At 46.0% G+C, this 13,358-nt stretch overlaps 1 protein-coding gene across 1 annotated transcript in view; it reads left to right on the top strand.

The window, feature by feature from the left end:
- The window catches only part of mthfd1b (methylenetetrahydrofolate dehydrogenase (NADP+ dependent) 1b), a 73,458-nt gene that overhangs the window by 45,794 nt on the left and 14,306 nt on the right, over positions 1-13,358 (top strand). Inside the window, exons 19-24 of the mRNA XM_041214792.1 lie at positions 4,255-4,323; positions 6,063-6,174; positions 7,875-8,014; positions 10,539-10,580; positions 10,981-11,081; positions 11,484-11,661. Of these exons, the coding sequence (XP_041070726.1) occupies positions 4,255-4,323; positions 6,063-6,174; positions 7,875-8,014; positions 10,539-10,580; positions 10,981-11,081; positions 11,484-11,661 (642 nt within the window). The remainder of the gene's footprint in view (positions 1-4,254; positions 4,324-6,062; positions 6,175-7,874; positions 8,015-10,538; positions 10,581-10,980; positions 11,082-11,483; positions 11,662-13,358) is intronic.

The raw sequence follows: 13,358 nt of genomic DNA, 5'->3' as shown, positions 1-13,358 counted from the left end.
TTACCTCCCCCCCAGCGTCCACAAAGTTCACAGGTTAAGCTTTTACGTTGCCTTCACAACTCTCCCTGATCTTGTGACTGTCAAGTGGGGGGAGGTGGGATGGCTGGTGATGATCTTGAACTGGTTCACTGGATGAGTCAACATTCTGTGAGTTGATTGACATATTCTTCAGACCTTCATCCCAAAGCATATGGCAATCAAACACATGTCTTCATGTGGGCACTAAGAAGATCAGGACTTTCCTGAATCTTTTGAAAATGCGCAATGGGTGTTTGGATGAGATAAGAACATGGTTGTTCTGCTCATTGAAGGACTGTGCCTTCAGATTTTCAATCTTGAATCCAGACCTTCTGTCCTGGTATTAAGGGGGCTAGAGTCTTGCCTCTATGCCTTGAGTTATTACCAGTTCTTCTGCTTTTCATGTAGGCTGTTCTCTAAGTTCATCGCTCTTTTATGGTTGGCTGCTGTAATGTTGGGTTGCAGGTTCTGTTGCAACAAAGGGATTTGTGTCTCCAGCCATTGGCCAGTTCTGCTGGTGAAAAACCATTAGTTAATGGTGTAACTCTGTAATTCAGTAGAGCTGAATCCCGGTCAGAATTCATGGTCACTAACTTTTTGATGGTTTTCTCAGCTCTTTCAGCCTCTCCATTCACCTGTGAGTGGAGAGGAGAACTAGTAACATGAGTGACCCCATAGTTGTAATTTTTTTGAAGTGTTCATTCACGAATTGTGGCCCATCATCCGAAATGATTTTGTCCAGAAACCCATGCACGGAGAATATGTTCCATAATGCCCATATCACAACCTCAGCCATCGTAATGTGGAGTCTGGTAGCTTAGCTTCCAGCCACCTGGAATACTAACCAACGGTAATAAGGTATGCTTTGCCATGAAAGTCTACCTGGGAACTGGATGATAATAAAGGCTCTGTGGGTGTTTGGTTATTGATTGCACAAATGTGGCAGGACAAGATAAAATCTTGAATTGCTTTTGAAATGCCTGGCCACCACACAGATTGATGTGCACGTGCTCTACACTTCGTTATTCCCAAATGGCCAGCATGGATTCTATGAAGAATCTCCTCTCTCATAGTCTTGGGTATTACCAGGCGGTGTTTTTTTCCCACTCTTGGGATGTGTATGTCACTGGCTGAGCCAGCATTTATTGCCCACTCCTAGTTGCCCTTGAGAAGGTCGTGGTGAGCTGCCTTCTTGAACCACTGCAGCCCATGTCGTGTAGGTACACCCACAGTGCTGTTAGGAAGGGAGTCCAGGATTTTGACCCAGTGACAGTGAAGGAACAGCGATATATTTCAAAGTCAGGGTGGTGTGTGGCTTGGAGGGGAATTTCCAGGTGCTGGTGTTCCCATCTGTCTGCTGCCCCTGTCCTAGATGGTAGTGGTTGTGGGTTTGGAAGGTGCTGTCGAAGGGGCCTTGGTGAATTATTGCAGTGCGTCTTGTTGAAGACCAGAAGATCATCCACTATTGTTAGGAGCTGGTCAGTCGGACTGTATTTTGACCAACCTGCTTGGCAAAATTTCCTGATCTGGGTACACTCCATCTTTCTTCTGTGCTTTCCGATCCTCTTGCAGCTTTCATCCAGAGGCTGGTGGGGAATTCATTATGATTGATGTGAATACTTCCACCTCGGAAACAAGTGTGAAGTCCTGGGGTAACGCCTGGATCCACCATAGCTCTGGATAAGGCTGTGGTCTGCAGTTTTCCTGACACATACACAGCTGCATACCGGTAACGCATCAACCGAAGCATAAATCATTGGATACATAGGGGCATTTTATACAATCTCTCTGGAATCCAAGAGGGTGATCAGCGGTTTATGGTCAGTGTGAATTTGAAAAAGCAAACCCATCAAGTAATCTGAGAATCCCTCTGCTGCCCAAGCCACTGTCAGTGCTTCCTTTCCTATGGTTGCGTAGCATTGCTCTGTTTCTGTCAACGCCCCGGAGGCAGGTTTTCTGTTGCTATTCTCCTGGACCTGATTGAATATAGCTCCAAGGCCTGTTGAGGAAGCATTGGCAGCTACCACTGTGGGTAGTGCGATCTGGGGCATTGAGCAAATAAAGGACAAAGTCTTATCTTTTCAGATGTGCAGAATGCCAGTGGCCTGCATACAGTTCCACTCAGTAAAGAAATGCTTTGATTGTGCACAAGATAGAGGGTCTCTGTAATTCGTTGCCCCTTGTAGTGAAGGGTGGCAATAATATGCCCTTTCACTTGTAGACTCGTACCACCCGGACCTTAGAGTTTAAGTTTGATGGCTGGATGAGAATTGTTTTGAGCCATGCAAATTGGTCAGCCAGTATTGTAACACCAGCTCCTGTGTCAAGTTGTCAGTTTTAAAATATTTAACTTCCAAAGTGACCAGAAGTCTTGTTCATGATCCTGTGATGTCATTTCTTTGCTTACGCCCAATATTTTGAGTGATCTGTATGTCATAGATATTCTGTTGTTTTCTTCCCTTTTGATGGAATTTTTAAATTTACAGAACCACTTGCAGTCTCTTGTCTTTCCGCATGGGACGCACTCGGCACCCGCTGCTGGGCAATCTTGCCATCTGTGCTGCTTTTTGGGGCTGCAGCGAATGTGGCTGGTGTGGTGTGGGTCTTTTAGCCGTTTTGAGTGGGTGGGACTGCCGTCTTCGGTCTTAAGTGACGAGCAGACTTGTGGACTAGAGGCCAATTTCACTCCCTACGTTTATCCAGACTCTAATATACTGAAGGGTTGGATTGAGTGTGAGGCTGTCAGAAAGAAAAAATCTGACAGCTTTTTGTTGCAGACTCTGATGTCAACGTGGTTGCGAATAAGTTTGTCTTTCAATGTCACATCCTCGCAACAATGACCAAACCTGCACAGGTCAGTAAGAAAAGATTCAACGGCTTCCCCTGGTCTTTAGGATTCCTGGATCGCGCTCGCTTGAAAACAAAGTTTCGTCTTGTACTAAAATATGCCGCGAATACTTTTAGGATAGTTTCAAAGTCTGCAAAGGTCTCTTCCACCCCCTGTCTCAGGATGACCTTGTCAACGATAGGCCCTACTGCGCGGAGGGATGAACTGTCCTGGTGTTCCTGCTCTTTGGTCGATGCTGCTCCACACTTTAGGAAGCTTCCTTCCGTAACTCCCAATGCTGACCTCTCTGTGGGCCCTGGAGACTGTTAAACAGCTGCAGAAGGTGCAGAGACTGCTCGCCTGCTGCTGACATCGCCACCGCGTTCCAGTGTGCCTCCCTCTTGGGTACGTTTCCCAATTCTTGCTTGTAGCAGGGTTTCCTTCCATTTTATCGTCGTGGGTCTCCTGTCGATGGCACCAACCTGTCCTTAGATTGGTGTCACCGCCACTGCTACCATGACTCACATGTTTGTCGCGGGGCCTATCTTATCTTGAGTAACTCTGCCCTGACTCGGGTAGGTTACTTCAAGTGACTTTATTTACACTGTACACGTGACGAGGAGCTACTGGGTAGGCACATCTCTCTTGGGTATAGACTATTCCGCCCGCCCGATAGGGTCTCGAGCACATGACTGCTGATGTCACTGTTACATCACGATTCACCTCACTCACTCATCACCATAACTATTACCCATTATACTACACCGATAGATGTGTTTAGGAAGAGGAGGCAGCCATTCATTCCTTTGAGCCTGTTCTGCCATTCAGGAGGACGTGGCTGATCTGTAGCTTGGCTCCATCCACCCATCTTGGCTCCATAACCATTTGTACTAAAAATCTATTGTTTTCAAAACAGGGGGAGGCTCGAGGATCCTCTAGCTCCTGAAAGATGGTTAAACTGAACTCCACTTTTCCCACCTCCTGTTTGTCACAGCTGCTCACTCAGCTGTCACGGATAATGTTTCCATGGTGCTGACAGGAGATACTGATTTCTGTGAAATATTTGTTCATTGCTGCCTGTCCATGTCCCTGTAACCTGGGATCCCATTCCTAACGAGACATTGATCCAGCGAATGGACTGCTTCCGTTCCACGTACCCACTACTCTGACCTCGACGCTCACAATCCAAGTTAAATAGCCTGCTTGTGTTTGCATGACCTGTGGCTCGAGTTGTTAAGTTGGCTGTTGGTTGTTCCTTACAGCTTTGGAATTGGAGGCTCCGTCATATGAAGAAGTAAATCTTTTTTTCTAAGTAGCAGTGGAAGTTAGTCACACCGCATTCCTCCCTGTTGTGAATCTGACTCGTACTAATGAAGATCTTGATCAGTTATTGTTATTTTTCTCTCTAGGGCATCAGTGGAGCTTTAGCTGTGCTGATGAAGGATGCCATTAAACCCAACCTCATGCAGACACTGGAGGTTTGTGCTGTTTCCTTCATATCCGTTAACACATTTATGTCTTGTTAAACCTGCTAACTTCACGTTGATGGGGAGAGGATGAGGGTTACATTTAATTAAAATTCCAAGTTATGTGTGACTTTCTCTGTTAGTGTAGCTCTTTTTTTTTCTCTTTTTTTTATTTGTTCATGGGATGTAGGTGTTGCTGGCTGGCCCAACATTCTTATTGCCCATCCCTAGTTGCCCTTGAGAAGCTGGTAGTGAGCTGCCTTCTTGAGCCGCTGCAGTCCGTGCGGTGTAGGTACACCCACTGTGCTGTTAGGGAGGGAGTTCCAGGAACTTGACCCAGCGACAGTGAAGGAACGGCCAACATATTTCCAAGTCAGGATGGTGAGCGACTTGGAGCTGCTTTTAAAGAGTGAATATTAAATGGATAGAAAACGCAAATGGGACCTTTGATCAATGTGGAATAATCCTTTAACGATTGTTTGTTGAGACGGAGGTCCAGGACTGAACTAATATTACTAATAAAAGAAAGAACCTACATTTCTATACTATCTGTCAGAACTTCAGAATGTCCCAAAGTGCTTTACAGCCAATGAACTGCTTCTGAATTGTAGTCGCTGTTGTAATGTAGGAAGCATGGCAGTCAATTGCACACAGCAAACTCCCACAATCAGCAATGCAAACGATCAGGTGAGGGATAAATATTAATCAGGGGGAACTCCCCTGCCCTTTTTCAAAGTAGTGGCTGTAGGATCTTTTGCTTACACTGGAGAGGTCAAACAGAGCTCGGTTTAACACCCCCTCTGTCCTTGCAGCACTCCCTCAGTACTGCAGGGGGAGTGCCAGCCTAGATTACTGCTCAAGTCTCTGCGGTGAAACTTCAACTCTCAACCTTCCAACTCGGGTGAGAGTGTTACTCCCTGAGCCACAGTTCACACCAGGAGCATAAAGTAATAACAGGATACTTGAACCCACAACCCCTTGACACGCTGTATAAGTTAATCATGCATCGCATCTTTCATGGATAGGGTAGATGGACCAGAGGGTCTTTCCCTGTCATTTCCATAGTTCATTGCATCGCCGTTTGAAATGGTCAGTTAAAAGCTTCTAATGATGAGAGTAGTTGGTTAACTAGTTTTGGTCCACTTGATTTTAAAATTGTCATTCTTGTTTTCAAATCCCTCCATGGCCTCATCCCTCTCTATCTCTGTAACCTCCTCCAGCCCTACCATCCTCCCAAGACCTCTACATTCTTTTATTTCTGGTCCCTTGTCATCCCGATTTTTAAATCACTTCACCGTTGGTGGCTCCGTGCCTTCAGTAGCCTAGCTCTGCCTACACCTCTCCATCTCTCTCTATCTCTCTCTACCTAGCTTTCCTCCCTTCAGACACTCCTTCAAACCTTCCTCATTGTCCAAACTCTTTTGGTTATCTTGTCTAATATCTCCTTACATGGCTAAGTGACCTACTTTGCTTTATAACTCCCCTGTGAAGCACCTTGGGACATTTTATTATGTATAAATATAAGTTGTTCATTTCACAGCACTGCCTGTGTTTGTTGTCAATGTTCTGGATTTCTGGGTTAATTGTGGGAATAACCCTTCACCTGGTCAGTGATGTGTCGCCTAATTTACAGCGCAGAAACAGGTCATTCGGTCCTCTGGTGGTTTGTATGTCGTAGACATGGCTATCTGTGCTTCCAGTCCAGACATGACCACTGACTGATTGATTTTGTGTGTGTGTGTTATTCACAGGGGACCCCCGTGTTTGTTCATGCTGGACCTTTTGCCAACATCGCACATGGAAACTCCTCCATCCTGGCTGACGAAATAGCTTTAAAACTTGTCGGGCCTGGTGGTTTTGTAGGTGGGTAAAGGGATATTTTTTGCACTCACGTTTTGATTCTTTACAAAATGATTTGAAACCCGTCCCCTGCCGAGTACTCCAAGACTGCCAAAACAAACAAAAGCTTCAGCGAGAGCTCTCCTTGACCAATCAGGGCTCTCCTTGACCAATCAGGGTCAAGCTGCCTGGTTTAAATTTCAAACAATGCTTGGCAGTTAACTGTCAGGCACTATCAGCTGTGCATTCACCATGGCAATGCCACTTGCCAGCCAATCAGCACTCTCTTCACATGCAGTGTAAATTGTTGTTTTCCCCTTTATATTGGTGTTCTTGTGAGTGTCCTGTTGAGTGTAAGACGAAAAGCTTCGACACGTCTCTTTTTTTCCCAGCAATAACCAAGTTCTCCTTGAGTTACCTCAGGCTTCTCACAACAAGAACATAAGAAACAGGAGCAGGAGTAGGCCATTCAGCCCATCGAGCCTGCTCCACCATTCAGTGAGACCATGGCTGATCATCTACCTGAAAACCATTTTCCTGCACTACCCCCATATCCCTTGAAGTTTTTAGTATGTAGAAATCTCACACCCACAGCAATGTGGCTGACTCTTAACTGCCCTCTGAAATGACCTAGTAAGCCACCCAGTCCAAGGGCAGTTAGGGCTGGGCAACAAATGCTGGCCTTGCCGGTGATGCCCACGTCACATGAAGGAATAAATTAAAGAAAAGATGGGCTGAATGGCTCTGTGCTGTAAAATCCTATGTACTGTGTGCAGTCCTGGTCGCCACATTATAGGAAGGATGTGATTGCACTGGAGGGGGTGCAGAGGAGATTCACCAGGATGTCGCCTGGGATGAAACATTTAAATTATGAAGAGAGGTTGGATAGACTTGTGTTGCTTTCGTTGGAGCAGAGAAGACTGAGGGGCGACCTGATCAAGGGTGTACAAGATTATGAGGGGCATGGACAGGGTGGATAGGGAGCAGCTGTTCCCCCTTAGTTGAAGGGTCAGTCACAAGGGGGGCATAAGTTCAAGGTGAGGGGCAGGAGGTTTAGGGGGGATTTGAGGAAAAACTTTTCTACCCAGAGGGTGGTGACGGTCTGGAATACACTGCCTGGGAGGGTGGTGGAGGTGGGTTGTCTCACATCCTTTAAAAAGTACCTGAATGAGCACTTGGCACATCATAACATTCAAGGCTATGGGCCAAGTGCTGGTAAACGGGATTAGGGAGGTAGGTCAGGTGTTTCTCACATGTCGATGCAGACTCGATGGGCCGAAGGGCCTCTTCTGCACTGTGTGATTCTGTGATTAGCAAACCTCTGCAGGGGGGTGGAGGGGGAACATTCAGTTTTGTAGGGTGGCAGCAGTTGGCCCCTGCACTTTTCCTCCCCTTGGCACTGGGTTAGAGAGGGGAAAACCAGCCAATGCCAGTTCCCATGTACTTTACAGTCAGTTTCACTCTGCAGGTCCCAATCACCAGCATTCCCGATCCTCAGCTCGTCACCCAACCAGCTCCACATGGTGGCAGGAAACTGTCACTGCAGCATTGCCACCTGCCCTATAGGCCTGCGACATCAGCACAAGGAGCCTTTTACGCATGGATATTGGTTTACAAACACCTGAACTACTGTCCACAAATGTATCGCCCCATTTCCGTTTCAGTTTGGTGTATTTCTCGCTGTCCGTGGACCTCTTTAATTTTCCGTCCTGTTTTAAATGTAGTTACGGAGGCAGGATTTGGAGCAGACATCGGAATGGAGAAGTTCTTCAACATTAAGTGCAGGTACTCGGGCTTGCGTCCCCATGTGGTCGTGCTGGTTGCCACTGTGAGGGCTCTGAAAATGCATGGCGGGGGCCCTACGGTAAGAACAACAAGCGAGACTCGTTTTTGCAGCGCCTTTTAACGCTTGAATAATGAACGTCGTCGAGGTGTAAGGGAAATATTTGTCAGTGCTACCGGAGATACTGACCATGACACTCAATCTCTTACAGGGCAGAGTCATGTCAGGCAGCTTCAAGACAATTTAGACAGGTTGAGTGAGTGGGCAAATACATGGCAGATGCAGTATAACGTGGATAAGTGTGAAGTTATCCACTTCGGTAGGAAAAACAGAATGGCAGAGTATTATTTAAATGGTGATAGATTGGGAAATGTTGGTATACAAAGGGACCTGGGTGTCCGTGTACACCAATCACTGAAAGTAAGCGTGCAGGTGCAGCAAGCAGTTAAGGAGGCAAATGGTATGTTGGCCTTCATTGTGAGAGGACTTGAGTACAGGAGCAAGGATGTCTTACTGCAGCTGTACAGGGCCTTGGTGAGACCACACCTGGAGTACTGTGCACAGTTTTGGTCTCCTTACCTAAGAAAGGATATATTTGCCAGAGAGGGAGTGCAGTAAAGGTTCACCAGACTGATTCCTGGGATGGCAGGATTGTTGTATGGGGAGAGATTGGGCTGACTGGGCCTGTATTTAGAAGAATGGGCCTGGTGTTAAGAAGAATGAGAGGGGATCTCATTGAAACGTATAAAATTCTGGCAGGGATGGACAGACTGGATGCAGGGATGATGTTTCCTCTGGCTGGAGGGGTCTAGAACAAGGGGTCACAGTCTCAGGATGTGGGGTAGACCATTTAGGACTGAGATGAGGAGAAACTTTTTCACTCAGAGGGTGGTGAACCTGTGGAACTCTCTACCACAGAAGGCTGTGAGGGCCAAGTCATTGAATATATTTAAGAAGGAAATAGATTTCTTGACTCTAAAGACATCATGGTTACATGGGGAGAGAGCAGGAGTATGACATCGAGATAAGAGGATCAACCATGATCATGTTGAATGGTGGAGCAGGCTTGAAGGGTCGAATGACTTATTTCTGCCTCTATTTTTCTATGCATCTACTTGAGAGCACTGTAACATCAGCCAGGTAGCAATGCGAACCTGCTTACTCCAGCTCCTTTTACAGTTGAGCAGCCCAATTCAGAAATTTCGACACGGCAGCAGGAGCAGGGCCATGCAGATTTATAGGTTTGCTGGCTTTACCCCTAGATCAGGCAACCACACAAAGCCTGGTCGCAGAGGGTGTGTTTTAAATTAAAAAGCGGGCAAGGGAGCTGAAGGGGCTAGAAGAGGGGAATGCCCGTGTGTGGAGCTAGGCACAGCCACCATGGGTGAGCTGAGGGGAGCATGGTGGGGTGTTCACGGTGCAGAATTCAGAGGAGTAGAGAATTTGGGGGTATTGTAGGGCTGGATGGAGGAGTCCACAGGGGAAGAAAGGGAATGAGGCAATGGAGGGATTGAAACTGGAGATTGAATCTTTTAAAATCAAGGCATTGCCAGGCCAGCAGCCCGTGGGGCAGTGAGCACTGAGGATGATAGGTGCAGGGTAGCAGAGCTTTGGATGAACTGAAGTTGACGGGGGGATAAAGCTGAGAGACTTGCCAGGAAAGCATGGGTTACAAAGATGTGAATGAGGATTTCAGTGGGGGTGAGCTGGGACAGAGGCAGATGACAGGTGATTATTATTGAGATGAAGGTTGGTGATCTTTGTAACGGAGGCTAGATAGTGAGTTTGGGATTTAATAGAACACTTGGGCTAGTGAGCAGCCTGCGAGCTCAGTGGTGAAGGTATAAAATTAATGACTTTGAAATGCCTCTTTTCTCCAAAAGACGATTTTAGTGGAGCTTATAGAAGGCACCAGCTTTAGCTCAGTGGATAGCGCTCTTGTCTCAGAGTCAGGAGGTCGTAGGTTAAAGTTCCACTCCAGAAACCTGAGCACAAAATCTAGGCTTCGGTGCAGTACCGAGGGAAGGCTGTACTGTCAGAGGTGCTGACTTTCAGATGAGACATCATAGATTCCAACCCACTATTTCAAAGAAGAAACAGAGGGAGTGCTCGCCAGTGTTCTGGCCAAAGTTTATCCCTGAACATCACCAGAAGCCGGGTGACCTGGTTACCGCCTCATTGCTGTTTTCGGGAGCTGGTTATGCTCAAATTGGCTGCTGTTTTTCCTACAGCAGCGAATACGTTTCGAAGAGTTCTTTCATTGCCTGAGATAAAAACAAAAAAAACTGCGGATGCTGGAAATCCAAAACAAAAACAGAATTACCTGGGAAAACTCAGCAGGTCTGGCAGCATCGGCGGAGAAGAAAAGAGTTGACGTTTCGAGTCCTCATGACCCTTCGACAGAGAAGGGTCATGAGGACTCGAAACGTCAACTCTTTTCTTCTCCGCCGATGCTGCCAGACCTGCTGAGTTCTTTCATTGCCTGCTCTGTACTCTGGGGTGTTTTGGGCTTTAGTGATGAAAGGCTGGTAGAAATGTAAGCCTTTCTTTCATGGCCATATTTCAAAACAAGTTTTAACATTTCCTTTTCACGATTTTATTATAGGTGACAGCAGGTGTTCCTCTGCCGAAGGAATATATTGAAGAGGTAAATTCTGATGGGTTATGTTTCCCTGTGTCATGTGTTTGATATGTCTCTGCAGATGGGGTGAATGAATTGGAGTTTCTTGGGCTGGGCAAAGGGAATTGAGACAGTTTGAAGTGGGAATGGGTTGAAGTGTTTAAACATTCTTGAGGTTATACTATCATTATATTGTATTAGGATAAACAAGAGGGTTGAACCTTAAACAGACTCTGGAATAATCAAGGATTGCAAACAGCCACAGAATTGCTGATAAATTCACTCTTGATCATGTTCTGAGCAACACAATTACTTGATGAATGTGTTGTGCTGGTTTTGGTTTGACTAAGTTGCACATTACAGTTGCCTGCTCTGTGTGTTTGTTGATACTTGACCCAGACTGTGATCTCTCCTCTGTTTTTTGTAGAACCTGGACTTGTTGGGGAAGGGTTGCAGTAACCTCCGTAAACAGATCGAGAACGCAAACTTGTTCGGAGTTGCAGTGGTGGTAGCTGTCAATGCCTTCAAGTAAGCAGTCACCCCTTAGTCAGCGCATCACGTCACAGACAAGGCGTTGGGCGGGTATTTGAGACTTGCTCTAGAACTTGAGCAGTAATCTAGATGGACTCTCCATTGCAGCATTGAATGAGTTGCTGCATTGATAGAGGCGCTATCCCTCAAATGACATGTTAAACCGTGGCCTTGTCTGCTGTCCTAGTTTAACTTACAGCTGTGAGCAGTGAACTCGTACGTAACTCTGGGGAGTGAACCCTGTGTGTGCTGCTACTGTGGTGAGGGGTGCACTGTTGTTCTGTGTAGGTCATGTTCATTGGTATCTTGCTATGACAAGACTAGTCGGATGTTTATTTGGAATATCCAGTTCTGAGTCGCCTGGGTTGGCCTGTGTTACCAGCTGTTCCTGTCCTACAGAACAGATACAGAGGCTGAGCTCGAGCTGGTGTGCAGCACAGCCAAGGAAATGGGTGCGTTCGATGCTGTGAAGTGCACCCACTGGGCTGAAGGTGGTCTGGGAGCTGTTGAATTGGCCAAAGCTGTACAGAGAGCTTCTCAGCAGGAGAGTGACTTCAAGTTCCTCTACCCTTTGGAGGTAAGAATTCATTTTGCTGCCTCTTGTTGTCTATGGGCAAAGGTCACCTTGCTACTGAGAGTATCCGGGTAGAATTTTAATAGGAACATACAAAAATAGGAAGAAGTAGTTATTCAGTCCCTTGAGCCTGTAGCAACATTGAGTTAGATCATTGATGACCTGTATCTTAACTCCATCTACCTGCCTTGGTTCCACAACTCTTAATACCCAACAAACCCTGTCAATCTCAGTTTGGAAATTTCATCTGACACCCCCCCCCCCCCCCCCCCCACACACACACACACACACACACACACACACACACACACACACACACACACACACAACCACAACCCGTGCCCTCCAGCCTCAAAAGCATTTTTTTTGTGGGGATGGAGAAAGAGTTCTGGATTTCCACTACTCTTTGTATGAAGAAGTGCTTCCTGACATCATCCTTGGATGCCCCTAGCTCTAGTTTTAAGTTTAAGCTCCTTGTTCTGGAATCCCCATCAGAAGAAGTAGTTTCTCTCTCTCAACTCCTTTAATCATCTTTAAAAATGTCTGTTAAATCACCCCTTAACCCTTTAGTTGATATTTAGCCTTGATTGTCCTATTCCAGAAAGCCAGTTGGCAAAAGATAGAACTGGAGCCAATCTTGACACACTTTCATAGATATTTATTTACAAAAGTTACACATTACAAGCACACACCTCGTAATCCAACAACCACAGCCTGTGTATATTTATAAGAGCACAAGTGAATCCCCAACTAATTCCCACCACCTGCGGATAAATAAACACAATTAATATGCAATTAACATGGATTTGATCATGGAACAATTATTTTTATGTTAAAAGCAAAATACTGCGGATGCTGGAAATCTAGAACAAAAACAAAAATACCTGGAAAAACTTAGCAGGTCTGACAGCATCTGCAGAGAGGGATACAGTTGAAGGGTCATATGGACTTGAAATGTCGTTAGAACTAAAAAATATAGAAATGAGGTGAAATATAAGCTGGTAGACGGGGGTGGGACAGGAGAGCTCAATAGGGGGCCAGTGATAGGTGGAGGCCAAGAAGAGACTGCCAAAGATGTCATAGACAAAAGGACAAAGGGGTGTTGACGGTGGTGATATTACCTAAAGGATGTGTTAATGGGAACATTAAGGGTAACAAGCAGGACAAGCTAGTAGCAGATGGCCCTAGTCGGGGTGGAGTGGGGGGAAGGGATCGAAATGGGCTAAAAGGTGGAGATGAAACGATAGATCGAAATAAATTTAAAAATAGGTGGGAAAAGAAAAATATATTTGTTAAAAAATGATATTATTGGAAAAGGGGGTGAGAAGGGAGGAGAGAGTTCATGATCTGAAATTGTTGAACTCAATATTCAGTCCAGAAGGCTGTAAAGTGCCTAGTCGGAAGATGGGTTGCTGTTCCTCCAGTTTGCGTTGAGCTTCAGTGGAACAATGCAGCAGGCCAAGGATGGACATGTGGGCAAGAGAGCAATTTTTATGTTTATTTGTCCCCTGGATATAAACAATAGGGAGCTTAGAGGCAGCACTTGTACTAACTATTCAGCCTGGGATGGTGCTATGCTGCTTCAGTGTTGCAGCCACACCCATCTAAGCAAGAGAACAAGTTTAAATTATTTGGGAAGGTAAAGAAAAATAGAAATGCTGATATTTGTTGAATATTCCATCCGTGATGTGATAAAACCA

Source organism: Carcharodon carcharias, chromosome 20 (genome assembly GCF_017639515.1).
Source record: "Carcharodon carcharias isolate sCarCar2 chromosome 20, sCarCar2.pri, whole genome shotgun sequence".
Taxonomy (NCBI): Eukaryota; Metazoa; Chordata; class Chondrichthyes; order Lamniformes; family Lamnidae; genus Carcharodon; species Carcharodon carcharias.
Note: the sequence above shows the minus strand (reverse complement) of the source record. Positions and strands in the feature narration are given on the sequence as shown.